This window comes from Gopherus evgoodei, chromosome 7 (genome assembly GCF_007399415.2).
Source record: "Gopherus evgoodei ecotype Sinaloan lineage chromosome 7, rGopEvg1_v1.p, whole genome shotgun sequence".
In the NCBI taxonomy this organism is placed as follows: domain Eukaryota; kingdom Metazoa; phylum Chordata; order Testudines; family Testudinidae; genus Gopherus; species Gopherus evgoodei.
The window spans coordinates 54,972,426-54,999,414 of record NC_044328.1 but is presented as its reverse complement, the minus strand read 5'-3'; the positions used below and the strand labels follow the sequence as shown (position 1 = coordinate 54,999,414).

At 47.3% G+C, this 26,989-nt stretch overlaps 1 protein-coding gene across 5 annotated transcripts; it reads right to left on the bottom strand.

Annotated features, from left to right (window-relative positions):
* Positions 1-2,884: 2,884 nt before the first annotated feature.
* On the bottom strand, positions 2,885-19,506 carry ADIRF (adipogenesis regulatory factor). Of its 5 annotated transcripts, none has more exons than XM_030571047.1 (8): positions 19,227-19,506; positions 16,342-16,430; positions 15,814-15,919; positions 13,839-13,933; positions 13,131-13,392; positions 11,581-11,684; positions 4,957-5,019; positions 2,885-3,282 (listed from the first exon to the last, which is right to left on the bottom strand). In XM_030571047.1, exons 5-8 carry the CDS (start codon positions 13,199-13,201, stop codon positions 3,176-3,178), a joined length of 345 nt encoding a protein of 114 aa, XP_030426907.1. In that variant the 5' UTR covers positions 13,202-13,392; positions 13,839-13,933; positions 15,814-15,919; positions 16,342-16,430; positions 19,227-19,506; the 3' UTR covers positions 2,885-3,175. The 5 variants fall into 5 exon arrangements, with proteins under 5 accessions (XP_030426907.1, XP_030426908.1, XP_030426906.1 ...); XM_030571048.1 differs by lacking the exon at positions 16,342-16,430 and adding an exon at positions 15,508-15,603; XM_030571046.1 differs by lacking the exon at positions 19,227-19,506 and adding an exon at positions 15,508-15,603 and having other exon boundaries at positions 16,342-16,644.
* Positions 19,507-26,989: the final 7,483 nt, after the last annotated feature.

Below are 26,989 nucleotides of genomic sequence, written 5' to 3'. Positions count from 1 at the left end.
AAGAAAGAGCATATATTGGTCCCTTTGATTCAGAGGATATAATTTTTCTTTGTTGAAACGGAGCACTAACCAGCGGTTCTATTCCATTCCAACTTGTTCCTGGTTGGCCAGAAAGCAGCTGCAGAAAAGAATGCTCCTTATGATCTGTGTCTGCCAACAGGCCTGGATTAACTTTATGGGCCTGGTGCCAAACATATTTGTTGGCCCCCCCATGGGGCAAGGTGCAGGGGCGGCAGGATGGTCAGTCTCCAGCGTGAAAGGCGGGCTTGGGGCAATGAGGCACAGCACATTCGTAAACAGGGGGCACTGTTTATGAACCTGCAGCTGCCAGACGCACATTGGCCTGCACAGCCCTGTGCTGCCAGCATGCCCCTTTCCATTGAGGGTAGGCCTGCACCCCCCCCCCCCGCTCCAGTGCCCCACCCTTATGCCCAAATGTTATTTGTCAATAAATAAATATGCCCAAATGTTATATGTCAATGTGGAGGCTCCAACATGGCAGTGGAGAGCACAGGCCATTGGTTGCATGGAAGTGGGAGAGGACCCTGCAGACTCCCGCACCCCCACAGTGTTGACACAGTGCAAGGGCCAGGCCTGCCCCAGAAACACCTTGCCCCCCCCCCCATGTGCCATCCTGTTTGAGTGAGCAGGCTCAGCCTGGCAGCAGGATCCAAGTGCAGAGGGACTTAGTGTGGGGGGATCCAGTTTGGGGTAAGAGAGGTTTCTGTGGGGCAGTCTGGGTGTGGGTAGCAGTGGGAGATCTGGCTACACAGAAGCTCGTGGGGTTCCAGGTGCAAGGGCAATGGGACTGTGCAGGGAATCCAGCTGAAGGTGTTTGGGGCTCAGCATGGTGGGGGTCTAGGTGCAGGGGAGGTGGGGTTCATTTGGGTGAGGGTCCAGGTGCAGGTGGTTGGGGCTCAGTGGGGAGGGTGTCTGGGGGGGCTCATCGGGGTGGTACAGATGCAGGGGAGGTGGGGCTTGAGGGTTGGATGGGCCTGCTTAACAGGGGAGCCCCAGCTTCTACCAAGGGGATGCCGTGCTACAGCTTCCCCCATCCTGTGCCCCTTCCTCACTGCCCCATCTCCTCCCCACCCCACCCCCTTCATCCCCACTGTCTCTTTCCCTCAGCCCCCTTCTCATCACCATCCCATGCTGCTTCCCCACTGCTCCATCTCCTCCCCAGGCTTGGGGGGAAACCACCCCCACAGCACGAGCCAGAGAAGCAGAGCGGGTTGAGGCCGGGTTGTTCCACATTCTGCCGCCTGGTGATTGCAGAGTGGACCCGACCCCACTCACAGGGTGGCAGGAAGTGGAGTGACCTGACCCCAGCCCACTCCTCTCTGCTCCCCTGGCTCCTGGATTTGGGGAAACTTCCCTCCAGAACTCACCAGCAGCGTGGAGCAGGATGGGGCCAGGTTGCTCCACTTCCCACTGGCCTGTAAGTGCAGAACGGGCCCCACCTCTGCTGCAGTCCCCTGGGATGTAGCTCAGGGGAAGAGGTGGGGGTGGGGGTGGGGCTGGGGCAGAGCAAGGGCAGGGGTTTTGGGGAAGCGGTGGAGTGGGTGCGGGGGCTTTGGGGAAGAGGCAGAGCAGGGGTGGGGGTAGCTTTCCTGGCCGGCTCAGTCAGCTGGGGGATCGGGCTGGCTGGGGCTCCTTCTGATTGTGGGCCCGGCGCCATGGTGAACTCGGTCTGCCAAGTGAGAATATTGTCTCCTTTCCTCTTTGATTTGGACATCATACCAGACATCCATGCTTTTGTAACCTTCAGATTGATGTAATGTATTTGGGCCTGCCCTGGAAGACCAATCAAAAACTTCACCTCACATGGACTGCAGGTGCCCACCTCTTTAACAATGTTTCATGCATACAGTACATTATGCCAGGACTGTGACTACATTAGTTTCCAGTATATTTCAGAGATCAGTTCAAGGTAATAATTTTAGCCTACAAAATGCTTTAAGGTTTTGGTCAGGGTAACCTTGAAGATTGCATCCCTCTGCATGATCTTGATCAACTGTTAAGATCAGCAGGTTTTCAAGCTGACATTTCCTTGATTTGTACATTAAATGAGTGAGGTTAGACTGGTGGAGGGCCCATTGGTCTAGAATTCACTTCTTCATGGTGTGAGACAAACTAAACTTAATTAGTTTTAAGGCATGTTTAAAAGGCGGTGTATTTAGTCAGGGTTTTTCTGAGTGGGTACTTTAGGGATAGGCAAGAGTTGGAGGCTGAGAGAATTATTGCAGCCTTGGTGATGCATCACTAGGAGTGACTGTTGGTATGTGTTTCTGAAGTTGTTATATAGTTTGCCTGGAGAATACTCGTCTAATCCTGCTTACTCCCACTGAAGTAATTGGGAGGTTTGCCATTGACTCCAATGGCAGTAGGACCAGGCACTATGACAGGTGCACAATATCACAATAAATGAGGCAGGCCGTGTTAGAACAGAGAACTAAGTACCAAGAGTCTTCTATTCTGTTCCAGACCTTTCCACTGAGTTCCTCTGTGGCCTTAGACAATTCAGCCTCTGTGTGACTCAGCCTATCTGTAAAATGAGTTTGATACTTAACCCGCTCAATGGATTTTGGATCAAGATCAGAGAGGTTTGTAAAACATTTTGAGATCCTTTGGTGGAGAGCTCTATATAATTAACCAGTGTACTTATAGGTGATAAGTTATTTTTCCTTTGTGAAAGAAATTTGATCATCTGTTTTTCTTATTCCTTTATCCATTATTTTAAAATTTTAGAATAAATGAACATTTGGCTTGAAATGTAACAACAGCTTAGCTCTGGCTGGGAAAAAAAACATGAATGCCATGGGTAAATCTTCTGCTGTTTATTACCTATGTGATGGCAGGAGTATTAATAGTTTCATCATTTAAATTTTTAGGTACATTGAACTAATGTATCAACAACCTTTACATACTGTATGAGACAGACAATACTTTAGTCACTGCTGAAACTTTTATGATTCATGTTGAATGGGAGATTATGACTAGATCATACAAGATTTTTTTTTTAAACTAGTGGATGAGCATTCTGCATATGGCATAATGCTAAGCACAGTAAATAATCCAAATCGCAAACAGCTTTCATATTTCTGCACAAATGATTACTGAATTGCAGTGCAAACATTGATTTTACAACATCTCACACTCTTTGTTTAAATTATCATCATTTCTTAAGTCCAATTTTTTTCCCAAGGCCAGACACGGCTTCTGATGCTTGTTCAGTTGTTTTTTCTACACCTTCTTGAGCAGTCTTGCAAGCCTGATCAATACCTGAGAAAGACAGAGAAGCAGCTAACATAAAAGCAAAGTCAATACATTCAAATGTATGTTGTCTCATATTTATCGTGGAATGGGGAAGTGAGAAACTGACTCAAATATCCCTATCGTTGTTACACCAAACTGTGTACGTTACACCATATGATTCATGTTCACTACACCAGATACCAGCTGCTTACATTTTCTAAAGACGAGTTTCTCTCTGCTAGTGCAGCTTGGGGTGGTGGTGGCGGGATATATATACTGGTGCTAGAACTGATGGATGTTGGGGAGCTGCTGGTTAGGAATGGTGAAGGTGCTGTCTGGATGAGTGGGTGGATGCTACTTTGTGGGATGATAGGTGTTTTAGTGGCTACTGTAGGTATGGGTGGATGTTGGGTACTGATGAAAGGGAGAGTGGTGTTGTTCAGTGGGGTAAGAAATGTATGGAGGTGCTTCCTCCTCGCCCCTCCCTTCCCTAGCTTGCATAAGTTCAGGAAATCACTATTTAGTTATGCAAGGAGCTGCACGCTGAGAGAGGCTGTAGGAACAAAATCACTGGTTTCTCACCATTTTTAAGCAGTGTTTCCCTGAAGCAGAGAATGTTGTGTATAGTGAGGGGAAGCGGGAGGAATGGGAAGCTGTAGGGGAGCTGGAATGGCAGGGAAGGGGATGGCAGCAGCAAGAAGGAGTGAAGCTTTTCCTGGTGTCCCTTTAGTTCTCTTGCAGCTGCCATATTTTGGCAATTTTGCTACAACCCCACTCCCTGGGTGTCATAACCAGTGAGAGGCCCTGCTCTAGAGGGAGAGAACACGATATTACCTTTAACTTCTGGTTTTCAAATAAGTGCACATTTAGACTCCAAAGTTGCTAATGCTTCCATCATTCTTAGTGACCTTTTTTGTTTTTTTTCTCTGGCAATTCTCATCACCAGAAAGGAAACACAAATAGACCCCTCGCAACAGCCGTAGGGCTGCCAGCACCACTTAATGATTGACATCATTGCTGGATCTGCAGCTCCTTGAGCTTCCACGTAGTGGAGCTGGGCTTGGGATCATTATGGCCTCCTGCCCTTAGAGCTGGAGAAATCAAGATACACCACATGCTTACTTAGCCTCTAGAAAAGATAGACAAAGTTTTGACTGCACTACTGCCAGAACCCTCACTGTGATCAATGATGAACTTTGAACACAATACTAAATATACTGTGAGCTATAGAAATAGAGAATCAGTGAGAAATTGTAGTGAATCTGCTAGTAAATACACAAAGAAACAAGGTGGAAGAGGTGATATCTTCTATTGGACCAACTTCTGTTGGTGAGAGAGACAAGCTTTCGAGCTTACACATAGCTCTTCTTCAGGTCTCTCTCTCACCAACAGAAGTTAGCCCCACCTTGTCTCTCTAATATCCCGGGACTGGCATGGCTACAACAAGAGTAACTACATATACAAAGCCTGAAATTCTTACTCACATTTTAGTAAATCCTTTTGTAAGGTCAAACTCGCACTAAAATCAATGGGAGTTTTGTCTGAGAAAGCACCAAGTAAAAACCGAGTAAGAACATTAGGATTTGGCCCTGGTTCATTGTATGCTTCTTGGTTTTTTTTTTTTAAGATGGCTTTGTCTTTTGCTAGCTTTCCCTTCATGCCCAGTTTTGCCTTCATTTAACATAATATAATTTCTCATACCTTTCTGACATGCATCTGTAGCCTGGTTCACTACCTGCTGTGCAGACTTTCCCAGCGCATTTGCTGTAATTAGGAAAAACAATGTGTTTAACCTGTTAACGATTACGTTCTCCTCTTCTCTCGTCCCATACTCTCCACACCACAATCCATGAAGTGCTTATGACCATTGGCTCTGCTGCATGTTTAACAGGCTGTAGACCATGGTGGGAGTATATCAGAAGATTATTAATAGAGAATAGGCTGAGGCTATGCAGATTGCTGATGGGTATCTGTATGAGGTACATAAGCCAGCAAAGTGTGCTATGCGATTATATAGCAACAATAGTGTTCTGGGCATGTTAGTGATAGATAAGACGACAAAATGTAAGGGGAGAGAGAGAGAGAGAGAGAGAGAATGATGTGATTAGCAGTGGCATTTAGCTGCATATTGCTAATTCCATGATGCTGTTTTTTTATTTATGTATTTCCTTTTCTTGTTTTGAAGATGTTTTGTCATCTGGGTTGTTAACATTTCCTCAAAGGGTAAAATAGTCTTTGCAGACTGTTTGGAAGGAGTGAGGTTTCAGGAAGGAAAGAATGATGGAGACATGACAGGCCAGTGAAGGGAAAGGGGTATGTTTACAAGGAAGAGCTAGAGAAACAAGAGGTAAAAATATAATGGATCAACTGCAGAACACCAAACAATAATGAGAAATTATGTGGGAATGTCCCTCTAAAAGCCATTTTACATCAAAGATATAAGCGGTTTATGAAAGCACAGTCTCACTTTCCAAGCATCTGGGTGACTATCTGTGACCTGCCTTATCAATGACAAGAATTTACTGAAAATATGTGGCATTTAGAAACATAGCTAGGTACATTTTGTTTTTTTTATACCTTATGTTACAGGAGTGCATATACCACATTGAGAAGAGCTCATAATGCTAGCATTAAACATTAACATTAAATGACATTTACTTCCTAATCTCTTCTGAGCTGAACATCTATTCATACAGCAATAGAAATCTCCAGTGGAAGTGCCCTGCACCTCTGTCTGATCCACACTGATTTGGAGTTAAATTGTATTGAAAAATTCTGGTCAGTGTATCATGATTAAGGCTATGTTTTAGTCCTGGGTATTTTTGTAAAAGGCATGGACAGGTCGTGAGCAGTGAACAAATATCCACAGCCTGTCCATGACTTTTTCTATATATCCCTCACTAAAACTTGGTGGGGGGCAGGCTCAGTAGCGATGGCCTGGGGGGCCACCATGGGTGCTCGGAGGTGTGTGTGTGACCTGGGAGGGTGCTGTGAGTGCTTGGGGGCACTGCAGGTGCTTTTTGGGGGAAGTGTTGTGGCCTGGGGGGGGCATAGGTGCTTGGGGAGTGTGGGGGGAGGAGGGTTAGCAGGGCTGGGGCAAGTTCCCTATCCAACTCCTGGGAAATGGTGACCTCCAGCTCCTAGCTCCATATGCTGTCTCTGCTCCACCTCAAGCCCAGGTTCTGCAGCTCCCATTGGTGCCTTTGGGCGGAGGCAGCATGTGGAGCTAGGAGCTGAGAGAGGGGAGTTCCTGTAGCCCTCCTGGGGGGACCCCTCCCCAGGTAATCCAATTTTCAGTCATCTGTACATTTGGTTTAACATAAACAGATGGAGTAAGGAAAGAAGAATGAAAGTAAATGCAAGAGAAGGTGTCTATACCCTGAAGGACAACTTCAGTTTATATACCCTTTCTCTGTACCTGTTTTCAAGCCATAAAAGGAGTATCAAATATATTAAGAAAGAAACTGAGCATCACAGCCTGGATTCTAGAATCAATTTAGAAGTAATAGTTGAACAATGACTTAAACTGATGCTGTTTAACTAGATTGCTAGCAACTGAGCAGTTAAAGAGGTTGGGATATGTTAATTGTATGCATTTTTGAGTGTGGTTGGAGCAACATCTGAACTGAGATGTTCAAAATAAGCATCTCTGGAAACTGGACTCCCCAAGTATGGAAATATAAAACCTGTAGATACCAAAATAAACTGGGTTTTGTTTGTATATTAAAATTTGTCCACTGCTGTGCAAATGCTTACAGATATGCTTAACTTTAAGCACAAGAATAATTCCTTTATAGTCAGTAGGGATTACTCACATGCTTAAACTACACACGTAAGTATTTGCAGGATTAGAGCCTTGGATTGTATCCAACAGTGCTGTCTCTACCTGCTGAAGATCTGCTCTTGGCTAAGGAGGTCATGTAACCTCATGACAAACTGTAGCTTCAGCTGACGGTACCTAAATCTACAGCAAACATATTTTAAGGCATATAATAAGCCATATAGAGACTGGATATATTAATTTACAAAGAAAATTGTTGTATGTTAAGTTGAAATATAAACTTCTGATGCACGATAAGTCATAATATATTTATAGTTATTGCAATACATCAAACATCCCCTATGATAAAAAGTATAGAGGTTTTTATTTAAAGCCAGAGAAATCTGAAAGCTCATAGTAGAGAGTAAAACCAAAGTATTATGTTTATTATAGATAGTCTATATTTTTAGTCAGTATAAATATTAAAATTGATTTCTGCAAAGCATTGTTATTCACTCCAGGTTGCAAACACACCCACCACAGGTTAAATCTAATTTCTTCAACAGAGGTCAGTTTAGAGAGCAGGGTATGAAAGAGGTTACACTGCTCAGAGGCAGTAACTATTTAAAAAACAACAACAATAACAAATGAAATATTTGTAATGCTTCAGAATAAAAAGTAATGAATTGCTAGCAAAATATGAAATTTTAAAGTAAGTTGTTATTAAACAGACATAAAGGCTGAGCCATCATCTTAGAACCCTATCCTGCAGTAAATTCCATGCCGGTGAGGGGGGCTGTCCACATGGAGCTCATTCCAGGGTCAGGTTCTTAATCCTGAAAGTGGTGTTCTCCAAATCATGGTTAAGGCTCTTTAACAGAGAAGCTTGTCTAACTAGAGCCCATGGTTCTGATTCTGTGTTTGCTGAAGTCAGTGGCAAAACCACTGCTGCAGTGTGGCAGGACCAAACCCTATGTTCCAGTTATTTTGTCTGTGAACAGAAGAGACTACTCTCCCATGCTGTCAGTGTGAGTTAATATAATAGAGATATACCTATCTCATAGAACTGGAAGGGACCTTGAAAGGTCATTGAGTCCAGCGCCCTGCCTTCACTAGCAGGACCAAGTGCTGATTTTGCCCCAGATCCTTAAGTGGCCCCCTCAAGGATTGAGCTCACAACACTGGGTTTAGCAGGCCAGTGCTCAAACCACTGAGCTATCCCTCCTCCCTGCTTCTCAGGAGCAGTAAAATCAGTATTTTTTCCCTTTAGCGGTGGTAAAAAAAAATCAGTCTCAAATAATAATAGACATTGATTGGTTAATCCCATCTATAAAGTGATTGGATTCTCACTGTACTATCAAATAAAACACCAAAATATGTTGTTGTTTTTGAGATTATGAGATTTACAAAACCAGCCTCAGGACAAACAAAAATAGATCCAGGCCCATATTCTGCTCTCAATTTAAATCCAAAGTAATTCTACTGAAGTCAGTGGAGTAACTCTAGATTTAGACTGGTGTAAGTGAGAGTAGAAACTAGCCCTTGTTTTTTTTCAGAACAACGAACAGAGAAATTATATTTGTTTCTTACCAGCATCCTGAACCTCCCCTTCTGCGTGTTGTTTAAAACCCTGGAAGCCCTTACCAGACATGGTTGCTTTTAAAAGCTTTTAAAATCTTCTGCTTCAGTTTTAAAAAGCAAAGCAATTTGCTATACACTATGCCAGGGTTGCTCTAACTTGTGCTGATTTTATACATGTGCCAAGGCACCACCAGATGCCCACTGGGCAAATTGTTTTAATAGGTGGAGCTGCTGGAAGGCTTAGAGTTTGAGTCTAATGAATGAAAGCTGACAGTGTGCAGTAAAATTGTGAATTATTTATTTTTCCCAAAGAGAGGGCGTGTCTATCTAGGGTTTTTGCAACAGAGGAATTAAATTCTGTCATCACCTTTGGTTTTTTATAAAAATTTCTAAACAAAAAAATTGAACTTTCTCAGCAAAATATAAAAGTGCAATGGAAGGACATTGAAAATTACTGAAGTAAGCTTTAGAATGGATTTTTTGAAGGCTAGGTTTTTATTCCAATAGTTCTCTTTTTTCCCCTTATTTTCTTTTTTTCTTTCATGCTGTAGGTGCTGTGGTTAACTTCTACCTGTTGCGAGTAGGCTAAAAACACGAAGAAAATGTCCTTATAAGTGATGTTACAGTTTGAAGCACTTTGTTACCATAGCCCCATATTTGTCTGTTATAAATCCCTTGGAATATCCTTAAAAGATGAGAGTTCTAATGGACATAGGCCCTAAAGTGAAGCTAACAATCTGGTTGTATTTCTAGTTGGATTTCAAAGGCAGAGTTTGTGTCTCCCAAATATCCTCTAGATGCTTGTGGTTCTTTGAGTACTGGTCCCTATGTGTATTCCACTGTGGCTGTGAGTGTATGCTCCATATTCCTAGAACTGGAGAATTCTTACAAGCAGCATCCATTGGTCCACACGTGCATCCTTGCTTTTCTTGTGCTTCCAACGAAGGTATAAAGGGTGGAACGAACTGACTGCTTCTCCAGTTCCTTCTTACTGCCATGTGGCCTGGGTTAGAATCTCCAGTGTACAGAGCTTTCCTTCGATTTCTTCAATCTGTAAACATTTCAAAGTTTGCCTTGGTGCCTCTTTATATAGTTCTGTATAGTTAGTAAGTTTTTAATAGTTTTAGCAGAGTTTTCTAGTTAGAGTCCCTGCCTTGGGGAAACACCTCACCCCCATACCTCTACAGGTTTTGGACTATGCCCAGAACTCCAGGCTTAAAAAAACTGTGTTTCTTGATCTTTCTCAGTCAGTGACAACCACCATAACAGCTTATACTGTCTCAAGGAGGCACATGTTGTGGCTAGGTGTAATATCTGCCATTCTTTCCCTGGCCATACCCATGAGTATGGGGAAGATTTTGTCACGGTTATTTTTAGTAAAAGTCCCTGACAGATTGCAGACAATCAACAAAAATTAATGGGAGCTGTTAAGTGTTAATGACTTTTACTAAAATTAATGGGGGAGAAAAGGCTGGGGAGGGAGGAATGACAGCTGGAGCCTGATGGTGGGGACTGACAGTCCCAGCCTCACCGCCAATGAGGGGAGCACAACCCGGCTCCAGGCCCTGCTTCAGCCACAGGAGTTGGAGGACACACAGCCCAGGCTTCAGCTCTGGCCAAAGTCACAGGGCAGGGGCACATAGCAGTGGCTCTGGCACCAGCCAAAGCCGTGGGGGCGCACAGCCCTGGCTTTGGCTGCAGGGAAATCCATACCCAAAGACCTCCCATCAGGAAGGCAGAGAATGCTCGCACAAGCAGCATTTCCTTGAGCAGGTCTTTCCTTGAAGTCTGCATCAGAAGCAACTCTGCCTAAATCAAGTAAATCTGATCATTCAACCTCTAAATCCCAGGGCCACAACTCTAAAGTCCATAAATCCAGGGTTCTACCAGTACCAGACCCCGACCCCATACCAGTGATGTCCACTCCACTGGTAACATACAAGTCAAAAAGTCAAGATCCATTGGTTCTGGCACAATCTGAGCTTTTACTGCCAATGGTACTATCAATGTCTCATACTCTGGCCAAATGGAACCCTCTTCCTACTCCTGCCCCATCAGACCTCTTGTACTCCAGGAAGGTGAAAGACTACTAGTGCACCAGAGGATGTCTTTACTCTTCCCAAGCCCTAGTTTCACTCATCATGAGGGACCTTCTTCCACTAGGGAGACTGTGACTCCACCGAGTGATTGCTTTTGATAGAAACCTATCCCCTCTTCTATCTGTTGGTTATGCCTTTCCTCCATCTGAACCGTCACTGTTACCATTGATCTGGACCCTTTCTTCTTTTACTTGATAGGATCCAAATTGCCAGAGGACTCATTGTCTCCTCCTCTACAAAAATGTTAGTTCAGACAGGAGATCCAGAGCCTTTTGGTACCAACCTCTGCCTCTGGATCGCTGATACCCCATTATTGAAGAGGGTAAGCTAGTGGCCAGAACCTCACTCCAATCAGTGATTGATGCATCAGATGCATCATCCTGGTTGATGGCAGTGGCCATTGTGATGTGCTGTGAGTCATGATTGCACTCCTCGGGGTTTCCCAGTGAGGTTGGAGGACCTACCCTTTGATGAAACCCATCTTTTCAGTGAAGGGCTCCAGGGCCACCCTCCACTCCCTGGGAGTATATACATCTGCCCCAAAAAGGAAGTATCACAGGCAACTTTACTAACCTAGACCAGCTTCTAAACAGTTTTATCACCATCAATCTTATGACCCTCCTTGTAAGAGACAGAGTACAGAAGTTTCTTTTCCCTGCACCTGCCATGTCTACAGCATTATCTCAATCCTGTTCCTTGCAAAAAGATGTCTTTGATGGGAGTTTGAGAGCTGAAAACTGTTTATGATGACACCACTGCTCAATCCCCACATACCCTTACAAAAGACATGTAGCATTCTTTTTCCACAACTGGAGTGCCATACGAACAGACAGGTGGGTATTAGATATCATCCATAACGGCTATGATATCAAGTTACTTATTTACCTCCTCCAAAACGCCATCCCTGTCCCTCTTCAGGGACCATCATGAGGGGATTCTCAGGCAGGAAGTGGAATCCCTCTTCCAGGGGAGAGCAATAGAGCACATACCTTTTCAACACAAAGGGAAAGGTTTTTACTCTGTGTACTTCCAAGTTCCCAAAATAATGGGAGGCTTGAGACCTATCCTCAATCTCTGCAATCTTAACTCTTGTATGTGCAAGCTGAGATTTCATATGGTCACTCTGGTATCAATAATCCTATTAATAATAGAAAAAGACATGCTTTACAGCTCTTGATCTGAAGGACGCTTACTTTCACATGGATATTCATCTTGCCCACAGGCCTTTTATCAAATTTGTTGTTGGCCCTGACCACTTTCAATACAGGGTACTCCCATTCGGTCTCACTACTGCCCTCAGGGTCTCTACCAAGACTTTTCTAGTAGTAGGGGCTCATTTCAGACAGAACAGCTTCACTGTTTTCCCCTGTCTTGACTATCTGGAAATGTCTCTCCTCACTCCAATGCAGACTATATGCTTCATAAGTTGTAAACAGCATCTTCACTCAGTGGGGGACCCACAACCAGGATCTGTTCTCCTCCCAAACGAACAAGAAAAGCAACATATACTGTTTCAGAGTAGCGCTCAGACTACATTCTCAGGGCGGTTCTTTGCTCCCTTGTTCAGAGCAGCTGAGCTATGCCTTTCCTCCCTTACTGCTCCTACCTCCCCAGTCCTATGGAAAATTCATTGGGACAGGGCACATGTCATCCTCATCACTGCCAACTGGCCCATACAGTTTTGGTTCCCAAATCTCTTATGACTGCCATCTGAACCTCCGATCAACATCCAGTGCATTCCTGAGCTCTTGACCCAGGAGAAGGGCAAGATCAAGCATCCCATCCTCAAAGCATTTCACCTTGTGACTTGGTTTTTGGATGGGCATCAACATTGGAACATTCCCGCTCTGAAGCCGTACAAACCATTCTTAATAATAGCAGAAAACATTCTACTAGGAAATACTATTCAGCCAAGTAGAAGCATTTTTCCATCTGGGCACAGCAGAAAAATGCATCTCTTGCATCAGCAGATAGTCCAAAATGTGAGAAAATATCTTCTCTCTCTCAAAACAGCTGGGCTTTCTGAGTTCTACACAAGTCCACCTGACAGCAATCAGTGTGTGCCATCCACAATCAGATGGTTATTCAGTTTTCAGTCACCCATTGACTGGCAGATTCTCAAAGGGCCTAATCAGAACTTTCCCACCTGTAAGGAAACCAGCTCCTCATTGGGACTTAAACCTTATACTTTTAGCATTCACTAAGCCTCCCTCTGAACCATTAGCTACATGTTCCATGTCTCACATATAAATGAAAGTTGCGTTCCTTGTGGCCATCACCTCAGCCAGATAGGTGCCTGAGTTGGGAACTCTAAAGGCAGAACTGCCATATGCTATATTCCATAAAAACAAAGTCTCTTTACGATTACATCCAACATGCTTCCCCCCCCCCCCAAGTAGTTTCGGAATTTCACATAAATCAGTCAATTCACTTACCTGTATTTTTTCTGAAACCACATGCTTCTGAAGAAGAGACACTTCACTCCCTCAATGTATGTCATACTCATGCCTTCTACTTGCAAGGGAGAAAACTTATGTTTGCGAGACGTTATGCTCTATTATAGAACTCCACTGACTCTTCCTTTAGGACAGTGGTTCTCCAGATGGCTCTGCCATCTGCATCCTCACATCCACTTGAGTAATGCTTGTCAGTCATCCACAATGGAATGCACATAGGAATGCATGTAGGGATCAGCACCTGAAGGAAAAAAAAGGTTACTTGCCTTATTGTAACTGGATGTTACTACCCACCCTCCTTCCCCTCTGCTTTGGATCTTTACTAGATTGTGTAAAAAAGGAACTGGAAAGTGGATGAGTCTGCTTCACCCTTTATGCTATCAGTTGGCAGAGCCGCCCGGGGGGGGGCAAATGGGGCAATTTGCCCCAAGCCCCGCAGGGGCCCCCATGAGAATGTAGTATTCTATAGTGTTGCAACTTCTTTTTTATGGAAGGGGCCCCTGAAATTGCTTTGCCCCAGGCCCCCTGAATCCTCTGGGCAGCCCTGAGCAGATTGCCCAGAGCCAGGTTCCAAATCCTGGGACTAGAATGGCATCTCCGTCTAGTGGCCCCAGGAGGCAGCCACTGCAGGGGACCCAGCCACCCCTACTCCCTGAGCTATCTCATGCCCTGACAGAGTGTTCTTACCTCCCCCACTCTGGCTGTGTTCTTGTAGCCTAAGAGCCTACTGTCCTGGTGCTAATCCCAGCACCACAGGTCTTCAGCCTCATGGATGGTCAGCCCTAGGAAAGAGACACACATTTGTCATTCTGGTTGCAGTGCTTGTGTCCTTCCAATCCCCTTGGTGGCTGCACAGTGGGCAGAGTCCTCAGTGCGTGCGTGGCCCAACAGAATTGCAGAGGCTGGTATAGAACAGACAGAGAGAGAGAGCCTCATCCTCCAGCCAAGCTCAGTCTGAGAGAAATTGGCTGGGGTCCCAGTCTCACTCTTCTATTGGGTGCCATTTCCCAGCTGGGTTCCTTACCCCTCTGGTGCAGCAGCAGGTGGTAGAGCCAGTAAACCCCCTCCCTGGCCTGCAGGCTGATGTCCTTGGCTGGGTCACTGATGAATAGAGCCAGCTGTGCCACATGGTGACCCATACTGGGAAATTCTGCTGAGTTCAAATGGAAGGAAGAGGGAGAGGGGACTTCATCAGCTCCCAGTCCCCGCCTGGGTCAGGACTCTCCTTCCCCTCAGCCCCTCTGCGGCAGATGCTAGAGGATAGGAGCTGGAGCTAAACCCTTAATTTCCTCTGCCCCCAAGGGAGCCTGGAGCACAGGGATGTGGCAGGGCCTTCCATGAGTATTTGCTTTCCCAGGTGCTCTAGGATGACAGGAAGGCATGAACCTGCAGCATGATCCCCTGAAAAGCCCAGAGTCACCACTTAACCAGGATAAGAAGAACTTGACTCAAGCCAATCTCATTCTCTGCTCTGACTCTGCCTCCCCAAGAGGAACACTCCTAACCCACAGCCCCTGCAGCAGCAGATCCTATAGCTAGTTGGAGCCAGCCCACCTACGCCTGGAGTCAGAGGTCACTTACATCAAACTCAGGGAGGATGATGGTGAATCTAAGCAGAGCTGTGCTGCTCCTAATGGCCCTGTCTCTCTCCTGTGACACCCTGGACATGACCCAGTAGTTAATGTGCTGTGGGGAAAGGAGGTAGCTTGGGATCAATGGGCTGGTGCATGTGTTGTGCAAATGAGACACACACACCCATCCCCAGGAGGCTGAGACATGTGCAAGGTGAAATATCTGATTCATTGATTGCAGAGCTTTGGAAGGGTATTGTTGCCCCCAAGACGTTGCTTGAATCCTGCAGGTCACAACTTGTCATTGTCTCTCTAAACTGGAACAATGTTCGGTGTCAGGGCTGTTCCCGTCCTCCCTGAACTCCTGATTCCTGAACAGCTCACCAGGAAGGAGACAGACCCCTCCCCCTTGGTTGGGTGAAGGGACTGAGTGTGAGCACAATCCTCCCAGGAATCTCAGGGCCCATCGGCAAGAAGGGCTGATTCTCTGGGGTCCTCCTATGACTCTTCTCTGAGGGCCATCTTCTGGACCTCACAGGAGGGGTTCAGACTCCCACTCCCCAAGCCAGCCAGGAGCCTGTGGTTAGTGCTTAACAGAACCAGGCAGAGCTCTGGCTTGAAGTCCCAGCTCCTTCCTCTGTCCTTCAAGGAGGAAGGGCCTGACATTGCATTGCACTGACTGCCCTGACTGAGAATGGCCACTGGGTGCCCAGCTAGGAGGACAGACTGGAAAATGGATCTAAGAGTTAAGGTAAAATTGCCCCCACCCCTCTCATTGGGCTCACCGCCAAGATGTAGTGGAGCCTGTCGGTGTCTGGGGATTCTGCCAGCAGGTTCCCCAGCATGGCATCCAGGAGGTCTGGCAAGACCCTATGCATATCCTGCAAAGCAAGGGAGACCCATGGGTCAGAGTTAGGGAAACTGGGGCTACACCTGCCACAGGATGGGAAGAGGGGTCTCTGGGAAGCACTGGTGAGACCCCCAAACACAGATCCTGGCCTCTCTCATTCACATCCCACTGCAGGCAATTAGCAAGGATTCATGGCAGGATGACAGCTGGCTATTCAATCCATGACTTTAGCATGATCTACCTGGACTTGAGGAGTGTCCTTCTCCATGCCCAGGGTGAAGATGGCATGCAGGGCAGCTCACAGGAGGTGGGTCTCCAACACTGGCTCCAGGGCAGGTGTCATGATGCTGACAAGAGAGAGTAGCCAGTATTAAACTGTGCAGTGTGGGGGTGGGATTGGCACCAACATGGACATGAAACTGCAGGGAAATAGACACAGGCTGGCAAGAATGGAAACTGAGGCACTGAGCCAGGGACTGACCAGGCCAAGGTTTCCCAGACAGACAGTGGCAGGGTAGAAATAGTGCCCATTCCCTGGACCCTGCCGCCCCTCCTGTATCTGATCCTGGGAGTAAGTCTCTCCCCAAAGCCATTGCAATGTTACTGGAGTGAAAAGAACAGCCCAGCCAGGAGAGAGTGAATCTTCCCACCACCTCTGTCAGAGGAGCCACCCTTGGGAGGTGACCTGAGAGTGGGAGGGGCAGTGGCTCCCAGCACTGGGCCTGAGCAGCACCAGGGTTAGGAGAATCAGGCAGGAGGGTCTTGGTACCTGAGGTTGCCCACAGCAATCAGGAAGTTTGTGAGGATGGCACCGGATGGAGAGTTATCAGGCAGTTCCTCAATGAGCTCCTGTGAGACCTAGAGTGTGAGATTCGGGCCTCACTGACACTTCCCAGTGAGGAGCTTACACAGCCAATGCCCCGCACAGCCAGCAGGATCCCCCCTGCCTCCCACTCCTCCGATTTCTGCCTACTAGTGACCAATCTCAGAATTTCTCCTGTCTCTTCTCCCCAATCTTCAGCCCCAGCAATCCCTGCCCTCAGCTGCCCCTCCAGCACCAGCCATCCCCCATCCATTGGCCCGGGGAGATCCCTGCCCCTCCCATGTCTCTGTCCACCCTCCAGCTGCTGGGTGCTGTGTCTCGCTCACCACAATCCTCTTCACCACAGCCACTTTGCAGCAGTGCAGCTCCAATGTGTCCTGCCCTCTCTGCTGTGCATCAAGACCCGCAGGATGGCGTGCAGGCACATGACCTGCTGGGCTTCATCCAGCACCCACCAGGAGTGGGGTTAGGGGAGAGAGAGCCAGTTAGCCAGGGACCTTTCTGCCCTACCCTAACAGCTGCAGGACTCAGGCCTGAATGAGGGATAGTGGGGACCCACCCATTGTCCAAATCACCCACAACTCCTACACAAGCAGGGTCAAGAACTGGGACAGTGCCTGTGCGGGTGGAAGGGGAATAGGAGATCTCAGCTGGTGTGTGACAAACACCCCCATCTTGGATGTCCCAGATCATGTAAGAGAGAGGTCTCCATTAGGGCTGGTGGATCATCAGAGACAAGACCTTCTGCAGGGGGTCAGGATGTTGATATGGGGCGAGGCAATCTTGGTTCCAGCACAGCTGCAGAATGTTTATACCTTTTCTTGGCCCTGGAGCTGCTCTCGGATGTTCTTGAGAGCAGCTTCCTTTGTGGCCACATCCACCCATTCCTCCTCCTTGTCCTCTGAGTCCCTGAAGGGTGACATCTGCCATTTGGGGGAAGGTCGGGCATGGTGGGGCAATGTGCCTCCTTCCCATGTCCAGGACCGAGGGCAAATCAGGTCCCGCACTCCCCCCTCTCAGTGATGCCTTCAGCCCCCAGCTCCTTCAGGAGCCCATAGCAAAAGACCACCCACACACACTCCCTAGGAGGTGCTTGCCCCTTCCCACAACAGGAGCATCAAGGACCGCAGTGGCAGCATATAGTGTCAGTGGAGTTCATGTGGCTCAAGCCAGACACCTGGGCTGTGGACTCACCCCCATAGCACTAGTCAAGTGTCTAGGCCCAGTGTGTTCACAGTCCCCTCCTCACCCCTCCCTGAGCCCAGCCTGGCTCCTCACCTGGAACAAAGCAGCAGCACTCATCAGCCTCGCTGCTGCCCGAGTCCCAGGCGCTGCTGCTGTCCCATGGAGAGCAGGCCAAGTTGCTGGTGCTGGGACAGAGATCCTCCACCTCCTGCCCTGGGGAGGCTGGAAGGTCCTCAGTGACTGGGCAGGGCGATGCCTACTGCTGGGAATCAGGGCTGGGCTCCTGGGGCTGGTGCTTCCCACACAAGCCCCAGAGCCACCCTGCCCAGTTCCACTCCTGGGCTGGGTCCTGCCTGCCCAGCCACATCCTGGCCCAGCTCCATTTCAGCCTGGTCAGTGCCTCTCCCATCTCAGTACCTGCCGGAAGGCTGGGCACTTCCACTTCCTGGCCCAGCCGGGAGCTCCTTCCCCACCAGCGAGGCTGGAGGGGCCACTCTGTTCCTGGGGAAGATGGCAGCTGCTTCCCTCAGGCTCTGGGGCCACCTACAGAGCCTTCTTCCTGAACATCCTCAGGAGCCTGGCCATCTTGGAACTGAGTGGGGAGCAGGTGACAGTCTGAGGTCAAGGCAGTCTCTCACTAACCCACCTTTTTGATCCCTCCCTGTCTCAGCCAGAGCAGCTCCTCCTCTCCCCACAGGGATGCAGGGAGTGGAATCTACACACACTGGTAGGAGTTCATTGCATAATCTGCTCCCAACATTCCCCCTTGTCATCCCTGGGTGCTGCAATACCCAGGGAGTCTCCTCCTTTTTGAGCACTCAGGTCAGTCACAAAGACCATCAGTCACTTTGGACATCTCCTGCTGTCCCAGGCCAGACTCTCCCCCAGACTAGAGAAGGAACAGAACCCAGGAGTCCTGGCTATTCCTGGGAAACCATTCCCCATGCCAAAGTCCTTAGGCATAGCAAGCCCAGAGCCCCCCTTGTTTCCCATTGATTTCCGTGCTCAGCAGCTCACAGGGTCTGGCCCAGCTCAGAGACTCAGCCTGGGGAACAGTCTCCCACAAGGGAAGGGCTGGGAATCCCTTGCTGGGACCTTTCCAAACACAGTGGAGATGGCTCTGGAGAAGCCCCTCCCCGCAGGGCCGGTTTTAGGAAATGCGGGGCCCTGGCAGGGATTACTTAAAAAAAAAAAAAAAGTAAAAAAACACATGGGGCTTGTACTCACTGGGCAGTGTTCTGAGTCTTCAGCCGCACTTCGGTGGCGGGTCCTTCACTCGCTCCAGGTCTTCGGTGGCACTGAAGGACCTGCCGCCAAATGCCACTGAAGACCCAGAGCAAGAGAAGGACCTGCTGCTGAAGTGTCGCTGAAGACCCGGAGCACCGCCAGGTGCGTAAAAATTAAAAAGACGCCTCTAGCCAGGGAAGGGATTCTCACTGGGCGCAGGGCTCTCTTAGGTGTGGGGCCCGATTCAGGGGAATTGGTGGAATAGGCCTAAAGCTGGCCCTGCCTCCCTGGTCTGAGAGTGAGGGGCTCCTAGGGGCAGTTTACAAATCCAATCTCCTTTGGGAGAGATTCTCTCCCCCTCTTTCTACCTCTCCCCAGATGGACAGGGGACACCACAGAGGAACGCTAATGTCACTCACTTGCTCTAGGTGATGGAGTGATGGGTGGCGGATGTTCAGGGACACCAGCTGTCCCTTGCCCTCCTCCTCACTCTTCAAGCCCAAGGCAGGCTGTAGAGGGTGGTGACCTGAGGAGTTAACCTGCCCAGCCAGCAAGCAGGGTGATGACAATGGGCAATCGACTGGCTGTGAAAACAAGAGTCTGTCTTATTGCCAAGGGACAGAGAAACTCATCCAGCAGAAGGGGGTGCAGAACACTGCCCTAGTGCGGGGGTGACAGTGCCTCCCAGCTCCTGACATCCCAGCACTTTACACAGCTTCCTGGAACCTCTCAACCTCCCTGGGCTGTAGGGACTGCGACCCCAACCCTACTGATGAGAAACAGACCTGGGGAGGGGAATTAGGGTCACACCAAATGTCAGAGCCATGAGTGGGACCCAGCAGTCCTTATTTCCAGCCCCCTTCACTAACCACTGCTGCACACTCCCTCCCATAGCTGGCAATTACAACCAGGCCCTCATGTCCAGTCTCCCTACCTTTGAGCGGGTGTGTGCTCTGCTGTAGTGACTGGACTAGGGGATTGGGAGTCAGGACTCCTGGGTTCCATTGCTGGTTTTCCTATTGACCTGTGGGACTTTGGGCAAGTTGCTCCCCCTCTATGGCTCTGTCCCCAGCAGTCAAATGGGGATTTAATACTTTCTCACTATTGGAAAGTGCTGGGAGAATTCCCCCAGGAAAAGCTGCTTTGACAGTGCTAAGCAGCATCTGACCATTAAAGGTCGGAGTGCACTGCCCAGGAGGAGGTGTGTTTGGCTCTGGGGTTTCACTACAGCCCTGTCTATAAAGAGGGGCCCACCCATGGAGTTTGGCTCAAGAAGACCAATTCTCCAATTTGTTAAGGGCATTTTGAATTCCAGTCCTGTGCTCCAAAGTGCTTGGTGTCATCTGGAAATTTTAGAAGCATACTCTCCACTCTATGTAACCCTTCTGCCCCTCTGAGTTGGCAGCAACAAGGGCCGGGTTCAGTATCCAGGGGTTCCGTTTCAATAACCCAATGCCAAACCAGCTCGAGCCCCCACCCAGTGACCTGGGAAAATCTTACACACACCCCTAGGCGCCTCAAAGAGGCAATGCTTCCTCTCTCGCAAGCACAGAGTCTCGGTGTAGCAGAAAAGATTTAATACATGAGATAAACAACAAACACTAAATTGGGAAAAACACCTCAACTAGAGTTCATAGACCAAACCGTGAGCAAAGACCCACCCCAGGAAATTGGGCTGTGTCCTCTTTCCTGGGCTCTTGAGTCCAGCAACCCCCAAATCACCCACAGTCCCAAAAGTCTCTGTCCTGGGTCAGTGCAGCCCCAAAGTTCGAGAGTCTATCTGCAGAGGTCTCTCCCCCCAGCCTGGTAGAAAGGGGCACCTTACGTGGTCCGGGGCCAACTGCCCTGCCTCTCCGTGGGTTCTGCTCCCGCCTTCTCCACGAACTGCTCAGCTTTACCAGCTGCTCCACTCTGCTCCTCCAGCCATCCTCAGAAACTGCTCCGCTCCGCCAGCTGCTCTGCTCCACCAGCTGTCCTGTGAGCTGCTCCAGTTGTCCCTGCAAACTGCTTGGCTCTGCTCGCTCTGTGGGCCGCTCCACCTGTCTCACAGCTACTCCGCTCTGCCAGCCGCTCCGCTGCCACCAGCTGTCCCGTGATCCGCTCCAGCCGTCCCCACAACTGCTCCACTCCGCCAGCAGCTCTGTTCCACAGTATAGCTTTGGGCTCCCCACTAGTTAGCACAGTACTCAGTGCTCTCAGCTCAGTGATTTTAGCTTTTTAGTGATTTTCAGCGCTTAGTGATTCCAGCTCATAGTAGGGGAGCCCCAGTGCTAGTGCATCATTAGCCCAAAGTGATTTCAGCTCAGTAACCTGTATTTAAATTCTTAAGGGAATAAAAAAATCAACTCTGACATTCCACAGTGGAGAGAGGAGAGGCTAGAACTGGTGCTTCTGGCTCCACAGCAAGACTGCACCACCAGACACAGATACCTGTCCCCAGCCTCTCTCAATTCTCTGGGTTTTGGAACCCATGTCCCTTGTCTAGCAAGTACCACCCAACTGAGGGTGAGCAATTTGTCACCAAGCAGTCCCACAGCTTGGCAGTCTGGGATAGGGTAGGCGTGCCTATGCAAATACACTCTCTGAAATTCTTTCCACCAGATGTCAATGTAGAGCTTATCCTGACTCTGCTTACATTATTTTCCAAATCATTAATGAAAATATTGACTAGTACCAGACCCTGGACTGATCCCTGCTGGACCCACTAGGTGTACCTCTCAGTTGGACAGCCAAACATGGAGAAAGACTCTTGGAGTATGGGCTTTCAACCAGCTGTGCACCCACATTATATTAATTGCATCTAAACCACATTTCCCTAGTTTGCTTGTGAGAATGTCCTATGGGACGGTCTCAAAAGCCTTATTAACACCAAGATAGATCACATCTTCTGTTTACCCTCACCTCCACTAGGCCCATAACCCTCTCAAAGAAGGAAATAGGATTGGTTTAGAATGATTTGTTCTTGACAAATCCATGCTCACTAGTCTTAAGAACCAAATTTTCCTGTAGGTGCTGGCAAACTGATTGTTTAATAATGTGTTCCAGTATCTTTCCAGGTATGGCAGTGAGGCTAGCTAGTCTCTAAGTTCCAGAGTTCTCTTTGTTCCCCTTTTAAAGATAGGTACTGTCTTGTTAATGGATGGGAAGATGTTCTTTTTTGGGGGTCTCAGACGAGAACTGGGGCACAGCACCTGGTTTGCTAAGGCCACCAAAATGGAGGCAGAATCCTATTCTTTCCTCTTGGCAAAGAACTCCAGGTACCTAAAAGAGTGGGACTCACATCCCTGAATGGGCTTTAAAAAAGACAACGGTTAAAACTTGATCCCGACCATTTCTTGTTTCCACAGACTAGACAGTTTAGCAAAGTTTAGAATTCCTTGTTGCTCAACACTGTGAAACTCCCCTTTCTCCTTCACAAATGGCTTTAACGCCCCTTATTTCACCCAGGCTCACAACTGCCCAGAGTTCAAGAATTGTCCCTGTTCCCATTGGACAGATGCGGAGCCTGAGGTACAGAGAAGGGATGTGACCTACCCAAGGGCCTACACAGCAAGGTGGCGGCAGAGGCAGAAAGAGAAGCCACCAGTCCTGACTCCTGTTCTAACAGACAATAAATTCCCCAGAGGCAGGGATAAAGCCCAAGAATCGAGATGGTGGAGAAATTTCATTGAAACTGTTTGTCAGAAAATCCCATTCAGAATAATCAGTTTGTTTCTTGAAATCATAACAAGTGGGATGAAAATTCTTTGAAAAAATATTTTGTTGCAAAACAAAAGCATCTCCTGTTTGTCACAGTGTGTTAAATTGTCTCGTCGCACACAAAGAGGAGACACTTAGATCTCAAAAATTAGATGAGATGCTTCAGTCTGAGCTAAGTAGTTGCTGCTCTTAACAATTTAAAATACAAATAAAATAGAATATTTCAGCTATTCTATTATGTCATAATCTGATCTGAGTAAACATGATAGGACACCTCATATTATGCACTGCTCCCCCACTGTGAGGTAGGTAGGAGCAGATTGTTATCCCTGCTTGAAAGAAGGAGAAGCTAAGGCTGAGAAAGGAGAATTGACTTGTCTTAGGTCACAGAGCCAGTTAGTGGCAGAGTTGGGAATATGACCCAAGAGCCCCGACTTTCAAACTAACCATCAGATCTTGAATTTTATACATCGAATGACCTGAAAAAAGTGCTCTCAAATGAACGCCAAACCAGCAACAGTTCATAGTAATTATTCAGCAAGTGTTTTAGGAGAACTGGAATGTTAGAGTGAATCATGAACTGCTCAGAGACAATTAATGCAGAGAAGCAGCAAAATTCATCAAACATATGACTGGTTATGACTTATTTACTTGGTCTTAAAAGAGAACAACAATGACCTGAGTCTCCTCCCTGTCAGTAACCCCCTACTCAGCCAATAAGGGTAGAGACGGGGTGGGAGGCTGAGGGTTCTCACCAGAGAGCCCAAAGGATGCCCTAGGTCACCAGTGGAGATCACTGTCCAAGCACTATTTCAGTCCCACATTTATGGATGGTCTTCCCACAATGGGAGCAGCAGAGCACTCCCTGTGACTGACTCACACGCACGCACGCACACCCCTACCTCCTGGTGGTGGGAGGAGAACAGGGGAAAGGACAAAATAAGTAAGAGAGGAAGAGAAAGGAGGGAGGGATGGAGAAAAGGGTAAAACAAAAAGGACAAACCCTAATGTCCCCAGTGATTTTAAGGGACAAAATCCTAGGTGAGGAATAAAATTCTGCCACCTTAAGCTAGTGTATTCCATGCCTACAATTCAGCTGTCACCAGATGAATCAGACTGAAGAGGTTCCAGACCTCTCGGAGGCTTTTACTTTCTAAACAAGGATGTCTGTTTTCGAGTAAAATCAGTAAAAGGGAAGGAGAAAACTTGAAAGAGGTTCCTCCTCATGCTCAAATATGTGAACTCCAATACTCTCTCAGTCCTCAAAGAGAGACCTCGAGAAAGAGACTTGCTGAATCAAAGCCACAGGGGTCTCCAAGGTTTCCCTGGCCCTGTGGCTCTGTCCTGCCTGGCTGATGTCAGCATCTCTCTGTGAGGTCACCACCTCCCCACCACCTTTGACCAATAGGCTGAGGTCCTGCAAAAGGCCTTTGTGATATCACTGCCACACCCACCCCTCCCCTGCAGTGCCAGACACTTTGGAGGTTTGAACTACTCCCTGTGGATGACCCCACTCAATGAGTGTTCATTCTAGGAAGCAGGCGAGCTAGACAGTAAAACATCAGAGGCTGCTCCCAATGCTACACTCAGCTTTTCAGAAATTAGTAGACTTTATGGCCAGAAGAGACCATTAGAGCATCTAATCTGACCCCCTGCATATCACAGGCGTCCTGTATACCACAGTAACTACTTTTTGGGCAAACACATTCCAGTAAGGTATCTCGTCTTCATTAAACGACATCAAGAGATGGAGACTCCACCACTTCCCTTGGTAGCTTGTTCCTGTGGTGAATCATCATCTCTTTTATGCCTTATTTGTCATACGAATTTGTCTCTTTTCACCTTCCAGTCATTGGGTCTTGTCATGCCTTTCTCTGTTAGATTAAAGAACTCTTTAATACCCAATATTTTCTTTCCATTAAGGCACTTCAACATTTCAATGAAGTCACCTTTCACTCGACTTTTGATAAGCTAAACAGGTTGAGCTCTTTCAATAACTCACTAGAAGGCATTTTTCTCTAGCCCTCAGAACATCTGGCAGCTCTTTGCTGCCCCAACTCCAATGTTTCAACATCTTTTTCAAATGAGGACACCAAAACTGGATGCAGTATTCCAATATCAGTCTCACTGATACTGTGTCACCTCCCTATCCAACTCATGGCTCTTCTAGGACCTCTAATGATGGCTTTAGCCCTGTTCACCACAGCATCACACTGAGATCTCATGTGTCTTCTCCACTATGGCCCCTAAATTCTTTTCAGAGTCACTGCTTTCCTGGATACACTTCTCCTTTCTGTAGGTGTGGCTGGCATGCCTTGCTGCTAGGTATAGGACCTTGCATTTGGCTCTGGTCAAACTTGTTTTCTTTGAATGGGCCCATCTTGTCGAATGAGCCAGATTGCTCTGTATCACTGGCCTCTCCTCATCAGTAATTACCATTCTGCCAGTATTTTGTCACCTAGTGATTGTATGTTTTCTCCCAATTCATTGATAAAAATTATTTTAAAAAAATTAGTCCTTGAGAGCTTCTTCAGACGCTTAGTACCGAGAACCTGCTCCCTGCAGCACAATGAGAAAAGGCCGTCCAGCCCTGCTGGTACATAGGGGATAAGCACAGAACAAACACACCTTTAGGAGCTGTGTTGTCCATAGGCTCTGAACAACATGTGGGGGGTCAGCAGCTTACAAATGCACTACAGACCTGTAGTGTAGAGAGGTCCCAACTGTGTCTTGGTTTCCTACCCTGTAAAATGGGGAAAACAAACAAAACCTTGATTAGCTCTATTTGATAGTTGGGGAAACTGAGGCACCCAGTGATGCAGCGCCTCGATCATGGTCCCAAAGCCGGGAATAGAATATGGCAGATCTTCTGAGAGCCAGTCCTGGGACCTAGTCCCAGTAATCCTGGCCTCGCTGCTCTAAATTTAGTCACAGCCTCCATGTCTTTTCCTCCATGTCCCTTAACCGCACGTCACTGCAGAAGAAAGATTTTCTGTTAGCTAGCTGGCTCTGATACACGTGGATGTCATTCCAAAAGATGTGCTCTGGCTTAGTCACATGTTATGGCTGGCTGGCTGAAGGAACCACTTGGTGACATTCTAGGGTCTGAGTTATACAGGAGGTGTGATTAGATGCACATAATGGTTCTTTCTGACCTTAACATCTATCAAATCACCACATTTTCTGCTGCTAGGAAAATAACTCTGGATCAATTTTCTCTCATTCACTTTCAGTTGGAATAATTTAAATCCAGGCCAAAGGATCCAAAGGATTTCCTCTTCCATTGTGTCTTCGGCACCTTTGAGAGAATTTGCTATCCAGTGACTGGCTTTCTGTTGTAACACATACTTGCCTATGTGTTCTCATTACGCTGGTAGTTCTTCTTAAGGCGTTTATGATGCACCTCTGATATCAGGATGACTCAGTTTACAATAATCCTGCCTGTTTATGACAACAGCAGAGCAGTTTTTAATCCACTGGATTGGTGGATATCAGTTACTTAATTTTATTCTATCTGTCCATTATATACACACAAACCTATTAGATCAAGCGAAATTTTTCAGGTTATGTTGGTGGTGGAATAAATAACACAGGGCTTGAATACAGAAATAGGCCCAATCTGCTTTTTGCTAGTTCTGTCTGAACCCTCTCTCCTCTAGTTGGTTTTACATTGAGCTGTAGCAAGGGTATATTCACAAGGGAAAATCTCCACCTATCTGCATCATTAACCATAAGGAAGAGGCTGAGCCATTCTTCATTAATTTAGCAACTGCTCTGGGGTAATATTAGGCCATTACAGCCTTTGTGGCTAACTGAGGGTGGTGATAGATGGCAACCATAGTTCAGCCAAAAGAAGGGCTAGACCAGAATGACTCCAAAGGCTCCGTTATTGGTTCCAAAAAAAAACAACAAAAAAAACAGGACAAATGCAGAGCTGTACTGTTAATTAGTAGCAGCTCAAAAAGAGCCTGTAGGCTATGTGAAGTAAATAGCTCACATTTCCAGAGTTAGCATGTATTCCAGCATCATTCCAGTAGAAATCAAGTATCCAAATATTATTTGACTGGCTGCATGGAGGTATTATCCCTATAAAAGAAAGCCTACTGCATCCATGTGCTGTGCTTACCTGTAGTTACTTTTATGTTATATTTTGTGGTTATCAGAGGGAGTTTCAGAAACATTTACCCTCTCTGAGGATTTCAGACCCTATGTTACTGCTTTGAGATCTACAGATGAAAAACTCTAGCTAAGAGACAGATATTATTATTAATGATTTATGTATTATGCTGGAAGTAAACACCTCTGAAATTTTCAACACTCTTCATTCTCTATTCCCAGAAGAATTTCTCCCTGAACATTTCAGACCACACTGAGCCACATATCAAGGTGTGATTCCTGCTGAGGATTTCAAATGCTCTTCTCCTTTCTCGTTTGAAGGGATTTTCCCTTTAATGATTTCAGTCCTCACCAGGGGCGGCTCTAG